The following is a 22,865-nucleotide window of genomic DNA, read 5'->3' on the forward strand; positions in this document are numbered from 1 at the left end:
GCCTACCCCAGGCGACGCCCCTGGCTCAGGGCAATCTCGATGACAAAGGTCAATGTTCCCCCCCCTGTGAGCCAGCCGCGAGCATGGTCGCCGCGTCTTTATTACGTCATCACAACAACACGTTAGGTTACCAACGTAAGCCTGTTCTGACATTCGGTGATATTTTTTCGGTGCTAAAACCCTTTCGGCCGAAAGCCGAAAGGGCCTTTTTAACCATTTTCGGCCGATAATAAGCCTGAGACACAAACTGGCTGAACTCAGGCAGCTATTCATGAACGGTAAGGCAAGCATATTATGCTTTTCTGAGACCAAATTGGACAATTCCATTACAGATTCAGAGATTGAAATTGAAGATTATCTTGTAGTGAGAAGGGACAGGAACGTGAATGGAGGTGGTGTCTGCATGTACATACATAAAGACACCAATTTCAAAAACCGAACTGACCTGCATCATGAAAATATTGAATCTGTGTGGGTTGAAATTATTTTTGACAATGCTAAATCTGTAATAGTCGGGACAATCTATAGACCACCGGAACAGAGTGACTTTTATGATACATTAGATGGGTGTTTGGCTGATGTGGGGGATGTAGAGACAATTATTATTGGAGACTGGAACACGGATATGCAACGTAAAGACACGTCCGTCTTCAAGTCCTTCAGTAGGATTTGTGATCTGCACGGCTTCAGCCAGCTAATCACCCAACCCACCCGGGTATGTGAAACAACACAAACTACCATTGATCTCATTCTGACCTCTGACAAGTCCAGGATCTCCAGTAAAGGGGTTATAGCATGCGGGTTAAGTGATCATTATATGATATTCTGTACCCGCAAAAAGCTAAAACAAAGGGCCGGCTGTCACAAAACAGTCATATCTAGAGACCTCAAAAACTACTCTAGCGAGGCCTTTAACCTAGAACTGGAGAGCCTGGACTGGTCAGATGAGCTCAGTGGTACACAAGTTGAAGAAACATGGCTTGGTTTCAAAAACAAATTCTCTGTAATACTCAATGATTTGGCCCCCCTAAGAACAACCAGGGTAAAAAATCGCGCTGAGCCGTGGATGCACTCCGGCATACTGACCGCCATGAAAACCAGAGACAAAAAATGCTCTGAGTTTCATAAAAGTCAGTCAATGCTTTCCAAAAGCACGAGCAGTGAACTCCAGGCCCACGTGACTGAACTCAAAATTGAAAGAAACAGACTAAGAAATGACGTAAGCTCCATGATCAAAACTGCCAAAAAGAATTTCATCAATGTCAAAACTGAGGAAAACAAAAATAAACCCTGTGAACTTTGGAAATTACTCAATAACCAGCTTGGCTGCAGTAAAAAACTCAAAACGAGATTTTCGAACTTAAACATAAAGACAGATAACAGGCTCATCACAGACAAACTGGATGTGGCCAAGTACTTGAACATTTTTTTCACAAACATAGCCACAACTCTTGTAAATAAATTACCCTCCCACTCAGGGCTTTTTGGAGTAGATCACATCATGACCTACTACAAAAACCTAGGGGTACGCAAAGATGATTTCAGTCTAGCCAGGGTAACAACAGCAGGGCCACCTAACAAGGCCACTGGCCACGACAATATCCCCTCCAAATTCCTCAGAGACACAGCAACCGCCATCTCACCAGTCATAGCTCACATAATTAACCTCTCCATAAAACAGGGAAAAGTACCCAAAGACTTCAAAATTGCAAGAGTAACCCCCCTGCACAAAAAGGGCAGCAAATTGGACCCAGGCAACTACCGCCCTGTTTCTATACTTACCTCCATCTCGAAAGTCATGGAAAAAATAGTATATGAACAGGTCGAAAAGTACCTCGCGGAAAAGAAACTAATCTATGAATTTCAATCTGGCTTTAGAACATCTCACTCCACTGACACATGCCTTCTTTATTTGAGCGACCACATCAAACAAGAGGTGGACGAGGGCAAGTACTGCGGCATGGTGATGCTGGACCTACAAAAGGCTTTCGACACTGTCAATCACCCCATTCTGATTGACAAGCTAAAAGCAATTGGTTTTGATAAACTATCGGTGAGCTGGATGCAATCCTACCTGGAGGGGAGAGAACAGATGGTGGAGGTAAACGGTACTCTGTCCCCCCCCTCCCAGTGAGCTGTGGTGTTCCACAAGGAAGCATATTAGGTCCGTTACTGTTCCTAATTTATGTAAATGACATGTCATCAGCATGTGACTGCAACTTGTTCCTGTTCGCGGACGACTCAGCCCTGCTGGTCTCTGACAGGAACAGGTTGCAGGTTGAAAAAACCCTCAGCTCCGAGCTCGGCAGAATCTGCACCTGGCTCGCCGATAATAAATTATCATTACACCTGGGTAAAACAGAGTCCATTCTCTTCGGTTCGAAACATAATCTCAGCAAATCCGACGACTTCTCAGTTGCAGTGGGCGACATTATTGTCACAAGTAAGAAGGAAATTACATACCTAGGATCTATTCTTGAGACAAACCTCTCCTGTGACAAAATGGCATCCAATGTAATAAAAAAAGTCAATCAAAGAACTAGATTCCTATACCGGATCTCCTCTCTGGTAAACAAAAACACCCTGAAAACTCTGGCAGGAGCACTCATTCAAGGGTACTATGACTATGCTTGCACGTCATGGTACCATAGCACCTCCAAGGCGCTAAAAATAAAACTTCAAACATCGCAAAATAAACTGGTCAGACTACTGCTTGACCTTTCATCTAGAACCCACCTCACCTCTGCCCACTTTGACAACCTAGGATGGCTTAGAGTAGACGACAGAGTACAGCTACTTGCAATGGGCCTGGTCTACAAGATCCACTACACCTCTATGGTACCCATGTACATGTCAAAATTCTTCCCAAAGGTCAAGGAATACCATGATCATAACACCAGAGGGAGCTCCACAAATCATGTGAAACCCAGATTTGGCACAAAAAAGGGGGAATACACGTTTCGCAATTATGCCACATCAAGGTGGAACGCTCTTCCCACAACTGTAAAGGAAAGTAAAACTATACTTACCTTCAAAACCTCTCTTAAAGAGCACCTTCGGGGGAGAGCATTGCAAAACTGGCCCCGGTAATGGTACAAATCTCAACCTGTCGTTCAATGGACAGCTTCCCCCCCCATCTATGTATATACTCGCATTTTAGACTCTGTTACTAACTGTATATCTGTAGACTTGGTATGTCTTAAATGTCCGGTTAGGATGTATTAGAACGAAATCTAAAATGAAAATTGTAAATAAGCAATCTGTATGTAAAAAAACCACCTGTATGTAAATTGTAAATAAGCCATCTGTATGTCAAATATGTCTTATATGTCTTAAATGACATGATGAATTGGAAATGGGGGACCCTGATGTAAACAAGACGAAAGTCTTTCTCTGGTCTGCATCCCCTTAACAATTGTATGTTTTGAGCTGTACTGTACTGTACCCAATATACAAGCTGTTAATAAACTTTTCAACACATACATGTGTCCCGTTTCTCCATTTCTGGAAGTTGGCAACCCTACCAGCCACCCTGCGGAGAAAACCCATCTCGGCCGCTTGTATCCGCGATCTCGTTCATTCGGTCATGACTCGCTCGAGAACAAGACCCCGAGATACTTGAACTCCTTCACTTGGGGTAATGTGTACTCACAAATTATTTCCATCTTCAGGCTTTGGGAATGATCGCGATCAGGTGTGAGACATCAACTGAGCTGAAATGAAAGTGTTTATCGCCTGTGAGCCGGTTTGGTGAGGCTGGATATATTTAAGTTTTCATTTCCCAGTAGCCTACAACACTCATGTGACGATGTCATCATGACATTTAAGAAACAAAAATGCAAATATAATGTGCCTATAAAGTAGGCTATTACTTTAAATCTTCACATATTAAACTAAATTACATTTATCATAATTTCACTTTTTTAGAATCAAAATCAGAAATAGTTTTTTTATCTCGGGGGAAGTTGTCTGGTCTTCATGTGAGAACAGGTTACACCAGCCTGTGGTGTCTGTCTCCCCCTGCTGTGCACAGAAAGAAAGTCCACCATCTTTTTGTTTTAGCTCTTGCTTTTTATTAAAATCCTTGAATAAGAGTCTGAAACGTTCACCTCTGCATAACCAATGAGCCCTTTTTAGGGGTGGGGGAGTAAAGAAAATAGTGATATTTTCCTAACATTTTAATACATTTGTACTTAAACAGTCCACATTTGGTCCTGATTTACCAAGATTCCTCATCATAACAAGATTTTTTAGTCAATACCAACTTGCTTCACACTCATACAAAGAGTGACCATGGACTTTATAAAATATACAACTACTGAATGACAGAATGAGACAGACAGGCAGGCAACAAGAGAGACATTGAACCTTCTGCACTTTGGGGTCAAGTAGCAGAAACAAAAATTGCACAAGATGCATGTCAATAAACGCTGAGTGTATTATGTATTGAACAGGAATACATTTTAAATAAATATTATGTAAAATAGTTAATTTCACAAATTTGCCATTTTCAAAATACATTCATACACATCGATAAAAAAAACACATTTACAACAGACTGATATCAACAACATGCCACTTTGACAAAAAAGGCACAAGTTTCAAAACTCTTAAACACAAAGACAAGCAATGAATTGACAAAACTGTTTACTTCTAAATTGAGATTCTGCATAAATCACATCTCGGCTGCATTCAGACTCCCTCTTTTTCAAAAATAATCTGAGGTTTCTGGAGTGTGGAGTCGAAACACAATGAGATTATGGGAGAGCTGGAACTTGATGGCAAATTTATTTATTTGAAGTTACGGCTGGAGGATTGACAAAGACATTTGCTGCAGCCATGAGGTGATACAGCTCTTGTCCAAACCAATTCTGAAGATCTCTCCCCCCCAGTCCCATGTATTTAGCTGGTTCTGAGAGAATAATTTACATTTTGCATGACAAGACAAATCAGGCACACAACGATAACACCTCTATCAGCTGCCGCCAACAGGCAGGGACACAGATAGCACAGCAGCCCAAGGTCGCAGGCCTGTGCTCCGCGAGGGCAGTACAAACTGGTAGACTAGGTCAAAGTTATGGGCCTAGGAAAATATTTCCCCAACAGTTCATTTTATGGTGTCTAAATAAATCTTGCTTTGAATCTGTGTTTTTTTGGGGTATTTGGTTCTGCTTCTTTTTTTTTAATATACTTTATTTTGATAAGATTTGTTGTGTTTTTTAAAGGGACCACTCTGGAGGTCGCCTTGGAATGCGGCGGGTCCCCTCTGGAGGACAACAGGACCCCTCTGTAGGACGGGCAGGAGGCCTGTGGGACCCCTCTGGAGACACAGCATCCGGAGCACAGGGGTAACAGGAGTTTAACGCAGGCGTGTAGTCTATTGGAAGAATTCACAAAGTTCCTTCAAAAGCCTGGCAGTGAGCTCCATAACCAGGGCTTATCAGCCACTTCCCGGCATGGAAGGGAAAGAGCGGCCTCCTGAGCCTCTTTATAAGGTGCTCTCCTCCACTCCACAAGAATGCATAAAAGCTTGTGAGATAAATCATAAAGGTCATCCTAAAAAGTACTGCTGGGTCCATCTTGATGAGTTTGTTCTGTCAGGGTTTGGCAGGAATGCGGAACCAAAAGCAGTAAAAAAAACGGGGAGGCAGGGTAAGAAGCAGAGATGTAGGTGTCAAGGTTGTGAATGATCCCTTGATGGTGTATATCTACTCTATTTAGTAATAGTAATAAATGTTAACAAATCATTAGTGGATAATGTATGTGGTTTTATAATTTATTTTGGTCTAGATCCTCTGCAGCCCTTTTTTACAATATAGTCATACAATTTTGCACCCTGAATAATCTAAAATGATAAAGGGTTTAGTTGAGCTCTTGTTAGAAAGTTGTACCTCTTTTTATTAACTGAAAATGTAAAAAACAATGGATAAAATAACAGGTAAATATACAGTTGTAACCCAGTGATGTTCAGGCTACTTTGGTGCTGAAGAAGTCTCTTTATCATTGATTCCTTTCTTCGGCATTGCCTGAGATATCCCATAGGGCACGTGGCATGCTACTGTCCCGATTTCCGCTGCCCCCTCCACATGAAACATCTGGTCATCAAAGAAAATGTGCGGCCTGATCTTCTCAAGCATGGGGCCCTTGGGTGCCCCTGCCAGAAAGAGAGCCTCATCGATCTCCAGACCCCACGAGCGCAGAGTCTTCAGAGCCCTGGTACCAGAGCTGGCTGCGCTGCGAGCGGTCACCAAGTAGGTCCGGATGGGGCAGTCCATGCGCTGACCTTTGCCATAAAACTTCTTCTGCAGCTTTCCTAAAGCCTCCAGGAAACATTTCAGGGGTCCCTGCACAAAGAAGAAGGAATAGAGTAAATCCAGTGACCTTTTGCTAGTTTTTACATTATTAAGGGCCAACTCAAGATAAAAATCTGCTTAATTGGTATAATCTGTGCCAAAGTTTGAAATAAACTGTTCTCTTTATAGAGAGTTTACCAGCAGCTCTATGATAACTTCCTACTGTAGTTCATCATGTATGTTCTAATTACCAGGTTAGTTCCTGAGACCTGGTATACAGTGATATCACAACAGCACTCAGCACTCAAACCCTCAGATGAGCCAAATAGCAGTGAAAGGGCAAATGGTAAAATTATAAAACTAATTTAAAGACCAAATTAAGTTTTTGATTTTGCAGAGATGTCACTATGATTCCCAATCCTAGAAATGACTTGTATTTGTACACTATTATCATAGATGATAGAAGTGGCTGTCAAAAGTACTCACTAATACCTAAGTTGTCGTAAACCAGTCCTTTCATTTAATGTACTACAGTACATTTACAATAGTGGTGTGATACTGATTGTCTCTTTTGTGTATACTGTACATGGTCTAGAGGCTTGTTCTCGTGTGCCTTCTCGTGCTCAAAGAACTTGTCCAGTCCATGGGCCTTGTAAATGCGCTCAGACTCATCAGAGAAGAGGACGGCGTCACCATCGAAGGCGACTCGCAGCTGGGTGTCCGACACTTCCGTTATCTTCTCTTGGGTGAACATGGTAGCTGCTGCTATACCTGAGCGTGTTATTAGAAACAGGTGTGTATAAATACATGTTACATACCATATAGCAGAGACACTCACTTTGGCCTCTGTAGTGCAGTCATATAGCTTCTTGGAACACTTTCTATGATGCGCATACAATATAATCATACTTATGATGCAAAATATCTGATTATATAGCACCGTTTTGTTTTTGTTTGCTTCCACACTTTACTGGGTCGCAGTTTTTTAACCCTTTGATGTCATGGCGCACAGGTAACAATGACCAATTGCTAATGTACATTGAGCCCTCGTGCTTTGATTCTTTTATAAAGCATTATGAATATTAACAGTGCTTACAACTGTGGACAGTGCTAGCCAGCTTTTCAGTTATATGTACCTTCTTCCAGAGCTTCTCGAACCTTGTCTGGATCAGAAGACAGGTACAGGTTAGTGTGGTAGGCCTTCAAGTAGCCTATGGGACTGTTCCCTCCCGTCATACAGAAGCGCTCGATGAACAACTCTGCGGAGAAGAGGAATCAAAGATAAGTTGATGTGCCTTAAATTCAAATATGCAAGAATTAAATGAATTGGTGCATAACCTCATATTTTTACATTCATAGCAGATCACTTTCAACATTAAATACTGAGCGCTGGTGGTGGGTGGCTTTAGGTTATAAAGCATGAAGCGAAAACCCAGTGTTGAGGAAAGAGCCTGAGATGTTTCCGTTTGGCCTGACTCCTTCAGTGGGCGTATGGTGAGGGGCTGCCAAACCCCTGCAAGGAGCAAGGACTGCAGCTCCACGACTCCCACCACTTATACCCTGGGTTCACATTGTCATGGGTCGCTCTGTTTGTGGGAATAAAGAGGACCAGCTGTGCAGAGCAGCTAGTGAATGCCAGCACATCTGATCTTTTGCTATTTCAGTAATTTACCCAATGAAAACTAAAGCTTTTTACTTAAAGGTTTTTATGTTGAGTGGTAATTCCAAGCATGCATAATATATTTTTATTTGGGAGTTGCAGTTACACATACAGCATGCTAACACTAGTTCTAGGTTACAGATCTAGCTTCCACTACTGATTTAAAGCTACATCAAGAATGAACAAGAAGACCTAATTGAACTGTGTCAACAATCTGATGGCTAAAGTGATGGCTTGCACTCAGAAGATGAACCAGTGATGCTGGATGGGAATATACACAAGACAAAAGTGTCATCACGATCTTAGTTTTATGTCACGGTTTTAGTTCATGCCTCCCTTCATGTTGGTCACAGTCACCTTTTGTTTGGATGCTACCTCGTGCTACAGTTCCTGTTAATGGATTCTTGTTTTTTCAGCTTTTGTAAATAAAGCTCGCCTTTTGTTTCATTTTGAAACCTGCTTCCCTCCTCAATCTGCATGTGGGTCCTATTTTTCCCCAACCCTGACAAAAAGGGTGTGTCACAAGCCTTTATCACTCATGTTAGTAACTTACGGTGATGATTGATGGTATTGATAAGTCTTAGGCCGACGTATGCATGGTTGTTGGTCATGAGCACCACATCAAACAGCTCCTCGCTGTCAGGGTAAAGCTCCCTCAGTTGAGTGTTCACAGCCTCCAGAGCCTGGCAACATGACAAAACACAGATTTCAGCTATACAAAAAAAGTGTGTGTGTGTGTGTGTGTGTGTGTGTGTGTGTGTGTGTGTGTGTGTGTGTGTGTGTGTGTGTGTGTGTGTGTGTGTGTGTGTGTGTGTGTGTGTGTGTGTGTGTGTGTGTGTGTGTGTGTGTGTGTGTGTGTGTGTGTTTCGTTCATTCTCTGACCTTGACAAAGGAGAAGGCAGGGCCGGGGCTGAAAGGCTGCGTTTCATGCTCCATCTGATACTTGATGTAGTCTTCAAGGCCCTGCTGCTCGTAGATCTGCTGCTCCTTCTCCATGTTGAAGAGGACTCGTGCCGACACGCCAATGGTAATGGCATTCTCCGGCTTTGGCTAGAGTAAAAGAGAGTTGCAATAACATCCAGCTTTAGTTTTCTTCACAATCACAGTTGCCTTATTTCAGATGCAAAGACTTATACCTCAATAAGCGAGACACATCAGCTAGCTTAGCAAAACTTAGCATAAAGACTGTAATGTGTAGAAACAGCTCGCATGGCTTTTTCTCCAAAGGCAACGATATCTCTGTACAAGCACGTCTAACACCTTAATACAATTGTTGCTACACACATGTTGCTTCATAAACAAGTTGTCCTTCTTTTGGTTGTTATCAAACAAGGTTATGGTGAACATTTCTGCCTGTAGGGACGCAGTGCATTATTAATATTGTGAGCAGTGGCACTAGAATATTGGAAAAGTGTTTACTGATTTGCTGACAGCTCCAAGTAGAAAGAAACTACTTAATAAAGGGTTTATTTAATGCCAACAGTGGGTAAACTGAGTGAGTTGTTGTGACAGAATGGAGGTGACAATGTGATAAGAAATACTTTCATTTGCAAGACTCTGATAGTGCAGGCCCACATACCGAGCCGGCCTGTTAAGCATTATGAGACTGGGACAACAACACAGAATATAGCACACTGTTTATAATGGGGCTCACACTTTTGGTCATGATATTATATCCACAACACATTTTGAGGTTCTGTTGTTTGGTTATACTTTTGTAAATTATATTACTGTAATGTCAGTAGACCAGATAATACCATGACGATATTTTAACCTGAAACCTGGGGTTGAAAACGTACTTCCACTGCTTAAAGAATATTTAACAAATATTTTATATCACATTTTTTTAACTTACAACTGAGACAACTCCCTACATTCTGTAAGTGCCTGAAGTAGTAGTTGTTGTTGTCTTTTTTTGTGTTTTGCTGCATCCTTTCCAGGTAAGAAATCCAAACGATAGCCTTCACAGACAACCTTGCACCTGATATCAAACAAGAGCCCTCTGTGCTTTGCTCAGTTTCTAACAATAAAGCCTTTCTGAGTTTCTATCTCCTGCTTCACCTAATGATATCTCAACCTAACTTTCTTTCTTACTGAGGATTTCAATGCTGCACTTGCTAGTAATCATGATAGTAACCCTTGTTTTGTTAACAGGGCTACCTTTGATAAAGATGACAGGTCAGATCATGACCCCCGTGAAATAAGCAGCCTCAAGTCCTGAACACAAGTGTGTCTTGGCAGGCTTTCACTATCAAGTAAGATACAAAATAATTAAACTCCAGAGTTTACATTTGACTTGGGTCGCCTTTGCTGTCAACAACTCTGATACTGCAGCTGTAAATGGATGAAGGCTGTAGGATACTCACAGGTTTAGGTTTCCTGGTGGGGGTGGAGGGCTTCAACTTCATCCTAGCATCTTCCCAGGGGGCCCGGTTGCTGATGCTGGTCAAGTCAGGTCCACGGGCTGTCAGTGTGTCCCCGTTGTTTTGACTCATCTTACCTCCTCGGCTCTCCCTCAGGTCCACACTGAATCCTAGTGTGTCCCCTGATAGCTCTCTTCTCTCTCCCTCTCTTTGGCAGGGAGTTCCCAGCTAAGTCCTTACTCACTCTTCAGTCCTGGTGCACACAAGAGATGAGATCACCCTGGCTATAGCAGCAGAGGCACTTAGCTAAATGATATTCCAAAGAAAGAAGATGATTGGAGAATAAAAAAGATGAAGAGAGATTCAGAACAATCTGTTAATATTACCTCCTGTCTCTAGTCTAGCATCATACGCATTGTAATCCTCATTCAGCTCTTGTGGGCTTGTCTTTTCCCTCTCTCTATCACACATACACTGCTGACTCCATCCACTTGCATCCTCCCACCTTTTTTTTTAACTCTTCCCGTGTCTAATTCCCTGGAGCAGCAGCAGAGCATGTGATGTAATGTATGTGACAACTGGTTGATGCTCCCTATTGGACAAAACATGCTGCTGTGTCAGAACAGCGCTGTGTCATGATGCTTGTAATGCTTCAGTTCTCTTAATAGAGAGGTGGAGGTGATATTTTTAAGCATAGAAGCAAAACTGTTTTCTCATACAATGCAATATACATCGCTTGTGAAGAGGGTTGTTCATATTATGTTGCATTGTATTCCATGTGGTCTACATTTCTGTCTTTCTATCTACCGTATCACGTTCCTGCTCAGCAGTGTGGGAAATGGAGTCCATCCTGGGTAATTTGCCTCTTGCTATATAAACCCCTGCAGGATCTTTCCAACATTACATTACATGTTACTTGTTAGACGCTTTTATCCAAAGTGACTTAACATACTCAATACTGTGGACAATCCCCACAGGAGCAATTTGGGGTGAAGTGTCTTGCCCAGGGACACAACCACATGCTGACTGCAGTGGGGTTTGAACCTGTGCTCCCCTTATCCCAACACCAAGGCTCTAGCCACTGCGCCACACGCCTCCTGTGGATTGAATTATGTAGCAGCAGTCCCAGTTGCCAGGCAACGACAGGCTAGGACATCCCATTTGAGATCTGATTGGCTGCACCACCAAATATGGCATTCATCAGAATGGGAGACTGGTGATGCAGGGAAGAAAGATGAAAGACTTGAAAGAGCATTAATGCATTTTAAATAATAAGGACACTAAGCAGACCTCCAGAAAGGGACTTGAAGATCAAAAGGATAATAGACACAACATGCACACCCTGCTGTCCTGTTTGCCGTGTCTTGCAGGTAACCCTTGATATGTTGTAACGCTTGGTGGCTGAACTTTTAAAAACTATGCATGTCTTTTTTTCTGAAAATGTCAAGATACTTTACTATGTCGTTTTTCCCCCCATATTTTTCAACATATGTCGTCTTTTTGTACATTTTTAACATACATTACAATGTCGTTTTTTCTGATATTTTTGACATACTATGTTGTTGTTTTTTAAAAGTTCGACAAAACTTCCCGTGATATGTTGTACCGCTTTGTGGCTGAACTTTAAAAACTGTGAAGCTTCATCAGCGTTCTCTCTCTCATCCAGTCAGTTTCTGCTGCATTATCAGCCACTGCTTCTGTTCTTTTGTTAGCTTATATTTGACTTTATATGCAATAAACTTTGCTTTTAAAATTGTATGTGTTTGTTTGACTGCTTTGTTGTATCCCCTGCACCAGAATATAATACATTACTGTATGCATAACTGTTACGATTATTGTGTTATGTCATGTTTTGTATGTCTTGTTTTGGGTGTTTTGCTGTTCTCCCTGTCGTGTTTTCCTCCGTGTATATTGTCTGGTCCTTTTCCCTGTGTTTTTCCTCCTGTCGTTAGTTTCCCTGGTGTGTCTAGTTGTCTGATTGTGTTCACCTGCGGCCCTTGTGTTTCTCCTCCCTGCCCGGCTGTTTCTCGTCTTGTGATTACCCCTCCCTGTATTTGGTCTTGTCTCTTCCTGTGTTCAGTGTTGGTTCGTCGTTTGTCTGTGACTGTGTTCACCGGGGAGTGTTCTGATTTTCCGTGTGCCATATCCTTGAAATAAAGGTATTTTCAGTTTTTTCTGCATTTGGGTCCTGCCTGCTTCACTCACCGTAACAGAACCAACCAACCAAAAGATGGACCCAGCAGACAGCCTGTACGAGGTGACGTACAACCTAATGTGCTTTAAAAACGACTGTCGATATGCCTCCAGTAGTGAAGAGAGGCAGTCAATTATCTCAACGGCATGCCAAGAAGTAACCTCAAGGCCCTGGTTAAAGGAGTTACTTCCCGAGTGGGTGGAGGACTTTTTCGGTAGCTTTGAGGTCAAACCTGTTTCCCGGCCTGCTAGCCCCTGGCATGCTAGCCCCCTGCCGGCCACAGTTCCCAACGAGGCTCCTTTCAAGGACCCTTTCGCTGGGTCTCGTCTGGCTTTTGGAGGACCTCTGAGCCTCCACAAGGCTTCAAGGCAGCATGGAAGGAAACGCAAGGCCAGGATTCCAGCACCGGCAGCCATGGTTCCGGCTCCGGTCCTAGCCCCAGCAGCCATGGTTCCGGCTCCGGTACCGGCCCCAGCAGCCAGGGTCCCAGCCCCAGAAGCCATGGTTCCGGCCCTGGTTCCGGCCCCAGCAGCCATGGTCCATTCTCTAGTCCCTCCTCTAGTCCCTCCTCTAGTCCCTCCTCTAGTCCCTCCTCTAGTCCCTTCTCTAGTCCCATCTCCAGTCCCTCCTTTAGTCACTTCTCTAGTCCCTTCTCAAATCCCAACTCTAGTCCCATCTCAAGTTCCCTCTCGAGTCCCCTCTCCAGTTTCTTCTCAAGTTCCCTCTCCAGTTCCCTCTCTAGTTTCCTCTCAAGTCCCCTCTCAAGTCATCTCTCGAGTTCCCTCTCAAGTCACCTCTCGAGTTCCCTCTCAAATCCCTTCTCAAGTCCTCTCTCAAGCCCCCTCTCGAGTCCCCTCTCGAGTTCCCTCTCCAGTCCCAACTCAAGTTCCTACTCAAGTCCCAATTCAAGTCCCTACTGAAGTGCCGTTGGAGGTTCTGCTGGGGGTCCTGCCAACTCCATGTCTTGTCGCGTTGGGGGTCCCGCCGACTACTCTCCTGCCGGGGGTCCTGCCAACCCTATGTCCTGTCCCGTTGGAGGTCCCGCCGACTACTCTCCTGCCGGGGGTCCTGCCAACCCTATGTCCTGTCCCGTTGGGGGTCCCGCCGACTACTCTCCTGCCGGGGGTCCTGCCAACCCTATGTCCTGTGCCGATGGAGGTTCTGCTGGGGGTCCTGCCGGCTCCATGTTCAGTCCCGTTGGAGGTCCCGCCGACTACTCTCCTGCCGGGGGTCCTGCCAACCCTATGTCCTGTCCCGTTGGGGGTCCCGCCGACTGCTCTCCTGCCGGGGGTCCTGCCAATCCCGTGTCCTCTTCCGTGGGGGATCCTGCCGAGGCCTGTCCCACCAGCTCCGGTTCCTGTCCGGCCAACACCGGGTCCTGCCCGGCCTCCGGCGCTGTCCCGTCAGCGCCTTCCTGCCCGGCCTCCGGAGCTGTCTGGTCTTCGCCCTCGAGCCCGGCCCCCTGAGTGCTGCGGTCTTTGCCCTCGGGCCCGGCCCCCTGACTCTTCCTGCCGCTGTCTTCGCCCTCATGCTCGGCCCACTGAGTTTGCCCGCTGTGGCCTTCGCCCCACCATGGACTCTGCCTTGCCCCCGGGCCGTCCGCCCGAGTCCCCCACCTTGGACTCTGCCTTGCCCCCGGTCCGTCCGCCCGAGTCTCCCTTCTCGGCTTCTGCCTTGCCCCCGGGCCGTCCGCCCGAGATCCGCTGTGCTCCTGGGTTGTCAGCCCAAACCCGTCCTCCTGACCCACTCCACCCACCCTGGTGGCCCTAGTTTTGTTCGTCGTTTGTCTGTGACTGTGTTCACCGGGGAGTGTTCTGATTTTCCGTGTGCCATATCCTTGAAATAAAGGTATTTTCAGTTTTTTCTGCATTTGGGTCCTGCCTGCTTCACTCACCGTAACACATAACATCATTATTTTTGACACTTTGGTTGGTACTTTTGTAATATTGACATATATTATGTCGTTTTTTCCCATATTTTTCAACTTACTATATACAATACAATGTCATTTTTTGCTATTTACAACATACTCTGTTGTTCTTTCTGAAAATGTCGACACACTATACTACGTAGTTTTGGGGCATATTTATGTCATCCTTTTGTACATTTTTTACATTTTATTCTATGTCATTTATTAGCACATTTTTCAACATATGGACATCACCATGTCATTTTTACTGATATTTTTGACATACTATGTCGTCTTTTTGCATATTCACCACATAGGCCTACTATACTACGTGTATTTTTTTTCTTCCATATTTTCAACATACTATACTATTTAATGTTTTTTTAATGCTAATTTCTGACATAGTTTACTATGTCATTTTTGTGTACATTTTCGACATACTATACTTTGTATTTTTTTCTGAAAATGTGAAGATAATTTACCAAGTCGTTTTTTTCATATTTTTCCACATACTATATACTATGTCGTCTTTGTGTACATTTTTAACATACGTTACTATTTTATGTTTTCTTGCATATTTACGACATACTACACTCTGCATACTATTTTGTGTATTTTTGTCTATGTCGGCTTTTCTTATACTTTTGACATACTTTACTATGTTGAGTTTTTGAATAAGTAAGACAGAGTTATTCCATTTCGTTTTTTCTGAAAATGTCAACATACTATTGAAGGTTTTTTTGAATATTTTTCTATGTCGATTTTTCTGATATTTTTGACATATTATACTCTGCATAGTTTTTGACAAAATAAACTATGACTCTTTATATTTTCAACACACTACACTATTACTTATTTTAATATACTATAACCAAACAATTAAGGTTTTTATACGATGACATTTTGACATTGCAGGGGACGAAACAAGGACCAAACTGTGATCTGAGCCACAGCCAAATGTAATAGCGACCAATGACAACTATCTCTCCAATACTTCTAAAGGCAGCACATGAAACTGATTGCAGAGTGCTGTTTGCAATTGTGCTCATGTAACCCTCATGATAATGTGTCTGGCTCGGACCACACACTCTCCTTGGGGCTCTCCAGAGACCACACACTAAGAGCTTTATCGATTGACTGAGGACAGATGAAGGATACTGTCTTATAGTCTGAATCCTTAGGAAATGTAGACGCATTCAATGTATTTGCTCTCTTATTTTTGTTGCATTTTTCACTTATTACAGATGTCATGTCAGCAGGAAGAAATTGTAAATGCACAATCATCAGTGTGTCCCAACCATAGGGGTCCCAACACTTATGGAGACTATAGGTGTACAATTAAAATAAGCAAAAAACAGATCTGAATCTGAAGATTTGACAAAATATATGTATTTTAATCATGATTTACACTTTCCAATTGAGTCGTGTGGTGGTACTGAAACCTTAAGACGTGATTTTATGCATTTTATGCTCACAGCCACTAGAGTGTAGTAGAGTATAGGAAGCCTCTCAGCCATCCGGTGTGGTCCTGGATACTTTACTACTCAATTCATGGCTCTATTCGTTGTAGACAAAGAACACTTGAAAGAGGAACTGTGTGAGTGTGAGAGAGGAAGTTGATCTGAAAACATTAGTTTTTGTGTATCTTGAAACCCTTTAACTTTGTGGATAGTAACTGTGTGGCTATAAGTCCTCTCTTAAGAGACTTTCAGTGTGATAGCCTAGTTATGCATTATTAAGAGCTAAAAGCTATTGATTCAATAGAATAAACTATTTATTTGAAAACGTATGACTTACAAAATTGGTCTAATGTCACAATTAAAAGCTTTGCATAGAAATACCACATTTCATGCGTTAAAATGGACTCTGATAGAGCAAAACGTACACTTTTAACACGAGTTTGACCTATTTCATCAGTAGAAGTAATAACTTCGCATTCTGCTATATCTGGGCAACATCAATTATGCATTTCCTCTTCATGTGGCAGAAAGCTGAGCTACACTTGCCTCTGTCTTTGTGTTTCTGCTTGCTAGTCTGGAGCGCTGATGGGGTTAACAGGATATGGAGACAGTTGGGCCGCACCCACTGAGCTGATTTGAATAACGCCGGCATTTGGCGCGAGGTTCAGAGCAGCCAGCCTTTCTTCATACAGGCTGTGACACCATTCCCCTCCCCAAGCACCCTGGAGTGGCGCGAAATGCTACGGAGAGGGAGGCGCAGAAAAGGAGAGAAAGAAAAAGGGGGACAGGGACTGGATTGGCTGCCTCTGTACACCTTACCTGTACCTGCAGTCATTGGGTTGCCTTGGAAACATGTGAGGTACAACATACTTAGAAACACAGAGAGAAATAAAAGAGGAAGAAATAAGCAACACGCCTCTCTGTTTTGGCGCGAGACGGATAGAGAGATAATGCTCTCTCAGTGGTAGGCTATGGGAGGAGACAAAAGCAGGCATGACTGGAGCGGCCAGAACAAAGAGGGTAACAGCCTGGACTACCCCCTCCTCTCTTATCAGCCCCCACCCCTACCACACAGCCTGAGGGCTTCAGGCAATGCAGATGACTATAACCTTAATCAGTCCTTCAAAGCGAGCACTCAGGCATGTTTGCCGCCACCAGTTTCTTTGTTCCAACTGGGATTCTGCCTAATTTTGGCTTGAACCCTTTGTCATTTACCATGTATAAAACCAGGAACCACACACACACACACACACACACACACACACACACACACACACACACACACACACACACACACACACACACACACACACACACACACACACACACACACACACACACACACACACACACACACACACACACACACACACACACACACACACACACACACACACACACACACACACACAAAGAAGCACTTCTCTTCATTTGCTTGCTAAAGAGCTTACTATCATCCACCGCTAAGTTAACGGGCCCATAGGAAGGTTTGCTGAAGTGACATTGCAGGCCAACAGGCTCCAAGTGACATTATTGGATTTGTTGTTATTGGCTTTCAGAGAGGCAGAGATTCACCCCATTACCCCCAATGTGTAGGGTAAGTAAGTGGGTGGCAGCTGACTAAGCAGTAGCATCTTTCTGTTGGGAAAGATTCACCCATCAGAAAGCAAAAAGAGCAGGGCAGCGGTTCCTCTTGCTTCCTGCCTCCAGTGGGCTCAACACAAAAACAGGAAGTCTGTGCTGCCTGTGTGTTTCCTCGGCTGTATAACAGAGACTCTCTCTCTCTCCCACACACATACAGCACTATAGTGGGGAAGAGGCAAGCAGGGTACCGATTATTACATAAGTTCCACAGTGGAGGCGACTCAGGCCCTGACGACAACAGCAGTCACATTCAGACACAGGCTGAAAAGAAGGAATTGTAACCATGCAGGCCCAACAGAGGCATCTATACATTCACCATCAGATAAGAGACAGTCTGATAGCACACACTGTGTGGGAGTGAAATCTGCATTTAAAGCATTTCAATGTATATTGATGCAAATACACTCTCTAAGGCCTAAACTCTCACACTGCAGTAATTGGTCAATAAATTGCCTTTTGATGTGTGTGTGGGGGGAGGGGGAGGTGATTACTGAAGGCTGCACCGAGGGGGAGACAAAGAGCACAGGCACCAAAGTGGAGATCTAGAGGGGGTTTATAGTTGTTGTTGTGGTGGTCGAGGGGAAACTATAAGGGTCTGCAGGGGGTTAAAGGGGACTGGGGAGGAGGGGTAAAACCCCTCTCTGAGTAGCTTGGGGGGGAGAAGGGGGTTGGTGGTGACGGCACTCAATGGGGCGAAATTCAAAAGATGCAGCAAGTGTCCCAACTTCAACTGAAGCAACCTAACACCGCAGAGCCAAACAATGGAACATCTGGTGGCTGACAAAGAGCTGCAGTGGCTCTGATTTAAACTGCGGAGAAAACCCCCAACAGTAGCAACAGGTTTCATCTGAGATCACAGATACATACTTGGCATCAGCTCGCTCTCTTTGGCACCTCTGACTACATTGCTTCATTTTTATTTTAAAGCATAATAAAGTTATTAATTAACTTTTGAAGAAGAAGTAGAAGAAGAACAAGAAGACATACTTTATTGATCCAGAGAATAAATTGCAGGGGATGTTGACTCTTTCCGAAGCAGACTGTTATCATGCCTAACTGCAGCCTTATCCCAGTTTAAAAAGATACAAAATAAACATGGCATTTAAGCATGTTATCCAGGCCTATACCCACTGTCTTCCAAAGTTACACTGGCAGCTTCAACCTAGTTTGCAGTAGTTAGACTTTAAAACAAAATATGACCATATGACAATGATACGATGCTTTACACACTGAAATGAAAGGGATACTGTCTGGTAATGCTACATCTGCATAATTATTAGTTATTTGGAGGGCAGTAAAACAAGCAAACATTAATATCTCACATTAAATATCAAAATATAAAGTTAATATGGCATGTAAGCCGAACAGACATAAACAAACAGTTATTATCAGTGTGGCAGTGAGTTTGTTTCCACCTGAAGAATATAAATCCATTGTTCTTCTTTAGGCTCTGTTTTGGTTTCAGCTCCTTAGGGTAATACCTGGCTATTTAGCAGGAACATGTTCAGCTGTTTTCAGCAGCTGTTAATATTTAAATATGGTTTAAAGCATATATTTCTTGGGGTCATTACCGCTGGTATAATAAAGAAACCAAACTCAACAGGGAGAGGAATGAGGTACAGAAACCTAGGGGGTTATAAACTCACCTGCCAATAGGCGCTTTCACACCAAGTACTTTTCCCAGGAATAGTTCCCGGAACTTATGGCGCATTTCCACTGCAGCGTGTAGCACGGTTTAAGCGTGCCGTGCCACCCGGCCCGTTTTTTTTTGCGTTTCCACTAGGGGTAGTTCCGGCTAACGGGTACTTTTTCACAGTTTTTCTGGCCCTCCAAAATCGTGGTTCTTTCCGGGCCAACAACCGGGCTGACTATGCTAAACTAGTGAGAGAATCGCTGGCAAGGGGGCTACAACTACAATAAAATGAACATATTTTACCGTGATTTAATTGCAATACACGTTTCAAAATGATGCCGAAGTAACAACATACTGATACCGGTTAGTAAAAACCATTGATGCTTTGACAAGTCTGCAGACAAGACGGCATGCGAAAAACCTTTTAAAATGCGTGTTTTCTGAATGGAGATCGGCTAAGCTAACGTTGTATATGCTCCGACCGTCCACACTCACAACAACGGCCTATACAGACATAAATAAACCAGCGACTGTATTCGCCATGACACAGACAGTCTGTGGTTTGTACTTGTTTAACTTTTGTCTAGTTTCTGAACAGACATGAGGAGCTGTGAGCTCTGAGTGCTAACAGCTAACGGCTGATGTTGGTTGTGTGGTTCGCATTGAAGATGACATCACGGCTCCGCCTACACTGCGTTACTATAGTTACTGCCCCAACTACTAAACTGTAATGGAAACGCAGCATAAAGTGAGCCTGGCCTACCAAGGCCTAACTATACCGTACTAAGCCGTGCGAGGCCCTGCAGTGGAAATGCGCCATTAGTTCCCCGGAAATCTTTAGTTCCGGAACTATCTAGTACAGTAGGGCAGTGGTTCCCAAACTTTTTGTTCCCAAGGCAGACCAAAGGACAAGTAAAAATCTCAAGGCACACCTATTGTGCAAAATAGCCCTTATAACACGTGTTATCACGCATATCATGTAAAATATCTGTAAATGTGCATAATTATTTATTAATGCCAAATAAAATGTGACAAAGACAACTATATTACTCATGAAATATTTATTAACGAAATATTTCAGAAATTAATTTGAAACTTTATCAAATTTGGCTTCATCAAAGCAGCAACACACTCATTTAAACCAGACAGGTCACAAAATAAAAAATGAGGCAAAGGAAACTCAGCAGAAATTCAGCACAGAGAACTGTCAATGCAAGGAAGCTGCATTGTCCATGGTCCTGAACTACAAATTATAAATGTAACATTTCAGCAATCAGCATTGAAACATGTGCTATTGTAAATATTTTGCAGACTAACAAATTAGTGAGATACATGTTCCTGTCCGAGCGCGCAGAATTTTGTAATCCTTGGTGGCACTGAGGAGAGGGCCACTCGCAAGGCCTGTTCAACAGAGAGCCGTGACCTCCTGTTGTTCTTCATGTAAATCAGAGTAGAGAACGCCAACTCCAGAGATGGGGTCGTTACTAATTTGTTTTAATATATTACATATTACTTTTTTTAAAAAAGTAATATATTACACTACTTTGTTACTATCTACATAAAGTAACTCGTTACTTTACTCGCCGAGCACGTACGAACTGCGCATGCGTGAGTGGCAATAACTTTCCTTACCAGCAGTAGTGTGTATTTGTCATTCAAAATAGGCAACAACCGGAAGACAGAGAAGAAGAACAGACTACGTGATATAAACAAACAACAAATAGCGTGTGCGGTAGCTTCACCTTAGCATGTGTTCTTTGCAGTTGTGTGTTGAGGTTTGACGTGGTGTTTACAGCAGTGGATAACAGCTTATGGCCTGGACACAGTTTGCACCTCACCGTCACATTCCTGTCTATTCTTCGGACGAACTCAAAATAATGGGCAGACCTCCACCCCTCGAAAGTTATCGCTGACTCAGCCATGTTTATGCAGCACTTCACGTGGAGATGTGGACGCGCAAGTCGAGCATATTACTTACATATAAATCTACAAAGTACTGATATAGTAAATTAAAAAATAATTATTTTTGTGTAGTTGTATATTGCAACAATAACGTATGGTTGTCACAAAATCCCACGGCACACCCGGACTTGCCTCACGGCACACCAGTGTGCCCGGCACACCGTTTGGGAACCACTGCAGTAGGGTGACCAGACGTCCCCGTTTTCCGGGGACAGTCCCCGTTTGTATTGGTCTGTCCCCGGTTGAAACTGTCCCCGGAAATGTCCCCGTTTTTTAATATACGTTTAAAAACACATAGCAAGGTGAAATAAAACGTTTCATGTCAAGAAACACTGGGTAAACAGACTACGGTCAAGCCAGCCCCCACTTCGGAAAACACAGTCAAGCCAGCCCGCACGTTGTATTGCGGTCAGATTGCGGTGCGGGAATATCCTATGCATTACGGTAGAGGCCTGTAAAAACTGCCTTCAAAATAAAAGCGTTTACTCGGTCAATAACAAATATACCTAAAAAACGCACCAAACATATTCATATATACTGGAGCTTAAATTAAGAAATATGTACTATATAATGTGATCAATAATAATGTAAAACAAACTACGTATAACTACCACATTATAACTGAGTGAATGTAAAATGTAAGTATACAGTTATGAAGACATATCTGACATTTCCACTGGGTGACTAATTTCAATTGATGTTGACACCATCTCACAACACTCCTAAAATAACAGTACTTTCTGAAGCACAATTTAAAATGTATGCTGTTTAAAATCTCAAATTAGATCTATTGTCCATCTATATTTTGTATTACACGGGAGGCGTGTGGCGCAGTGGATAGAGCCTTGGTGTTGGGATTAGGGGGTCACAGGCTCAAACCCCACTGCAGTCAGCATGTCGTTGTGTCCCTGGGCAAGACACTTCACCTCAAATTGCTCCTGTGGGGATTGCCCACAGTATTGAGTATGCTTTTAAAGGCCTCTAACAAGTAACATGTAATGTAATTATTTAATGGAAACCGTCCATAATCAAAGAGTCACTCGAAGTCAATCAAATACTTATTTCACTTCAGGGTGATAGCAGGAGACCCCATCTAGTCAATCAGAGAAAATCAGGACAATCTGATGTAGAATTTCAAAATACTTTTGAAATCTCATATATGGGCTATCATCCCTCTGTTTTTAGATAAGAATAAAACAAAAACAATCCAGTATCAAAGACTTATTTCATTTCAGGGTGATAGCAGGGCACCCCATCTAATCACTCAGAGAGAATCTGGACAATCTGATGTACAGTTTCAAAATAAAAGACCTGAAGTGTCATATATGAGCTATCGTCCTTCTGTTTGTATCCAACAGTTCAAATGTTCGAATTACATTGAACCAGAATTGTCCCCCTTTTTTTTAAACAGTGAAGAAAATTGGATATGTTAATGATATATCAATCTGGTGCACTTTGAGAGCAACATTAGGAGATCTATGGATACATCTCTCAACATCCATATGAAACAGAACTGTAAGCAGATTTTATTTTTATTTAAAAAAAAACGGTATTCTTGTTTATTAATAACAACTTTTTTTTACAGTCATATAGTATTTTATACCTGTTTACTTTATTCTCTTATTTTTTTATAACTATTATGATCATATAAAGATGTGCCTTTACCTCACTGGTTGTAGAAAAAGCTTCTTATATTCGTTAGCATAGCATAGTTATTGACTGTATGATCAGTATGACAGATGAACAG

At 42.9% G+C, this 22,865-nt stretch overlaps 1 protein-coding gene and 1 long non-coding RNA gene across 2 annotated transcripts; one reads left to right on the forward strand and one right to left on the reverse strand.

Annotated features, from left to right (window-relative positions):
* The first annotated feature begins 175 nt into the window (after nt 1-175).
* LOC117550164 lies at nt 176-5,566 on the forward strand. The gene is made up of 2 exons (XR_004569578.1): nt 176-278; nt 5,226-5,566. It is a non-coding gene; the product is annotated as an uncharacterized LOC117550164 (long non-coding RNA).
* LOC117550163 (cytosolic 5'-nucleotidase 1A-like) lies at nt 4,776-10,814 on the reverse strand. Its single transcript, XM_034222513.1, has 6 exons — nt 10,320-10,814; nt 8,836-9,003; nt 8,507-8,636; nt 7,430-7,552; nt 6,880-7,064; nt 4,776-6,344 (listed from the first exon to the last, which is right to left on the reverse strand). Exons 1-6 carry the CDS (start codon nt 10,446-10,448, stop codon nt 5,973-5,975), a joined length of 1,107 nt encoding a protein of 368 aa, XP_034078404.1. The 5' UTR covers nt 10,449-10,814; the 3' UTR covers nt 4,776-5,972.
* Nucleotides 10,815-22,865: the final 12,051 nt, after the last annotated feature.

The sequence above is a fragment of the Gymnodraco acuticeps genome, unplaced genomic scaffold (genome assembly GCF_902827175.1).
Source record: "Gymnodraco acuticeps unplaced genomic scaffold, fGymAcu1.1, whole genome shotgun sequence".
Classification (NCBI taxonomy): Eukaryota; Metazoa; Chordata; class Actinopteri; order Perciformes; family Bathydraconidae; genus Gymnodraco; species Gymnodraco acuticeps.

Bases quoted from the DNA above. Each gene is read 5' to 3' on its own strand.
- LOC117550163 (XM_034222513.1), bottom strand. From the start codon at position 10,448: ATGAGTCAAAACAACGGGGACACACTGACAGCCCGTGGACCTGACTTG. The intron at 7,065-7,429 runs GTACATATAACT...TAACACGCTCAG, and splicing joins TCGAGAAGCTCTGGAAGAAG to GTATAGCAGCAGCTACCATG. The intron at 6,345-6,879 runs GTACAGTATACA...TTCTTTGTGCAG, and splicing joins AGAACAAGCCTCTAGACCAT to GGACCCCTGAAATGTTTCCT.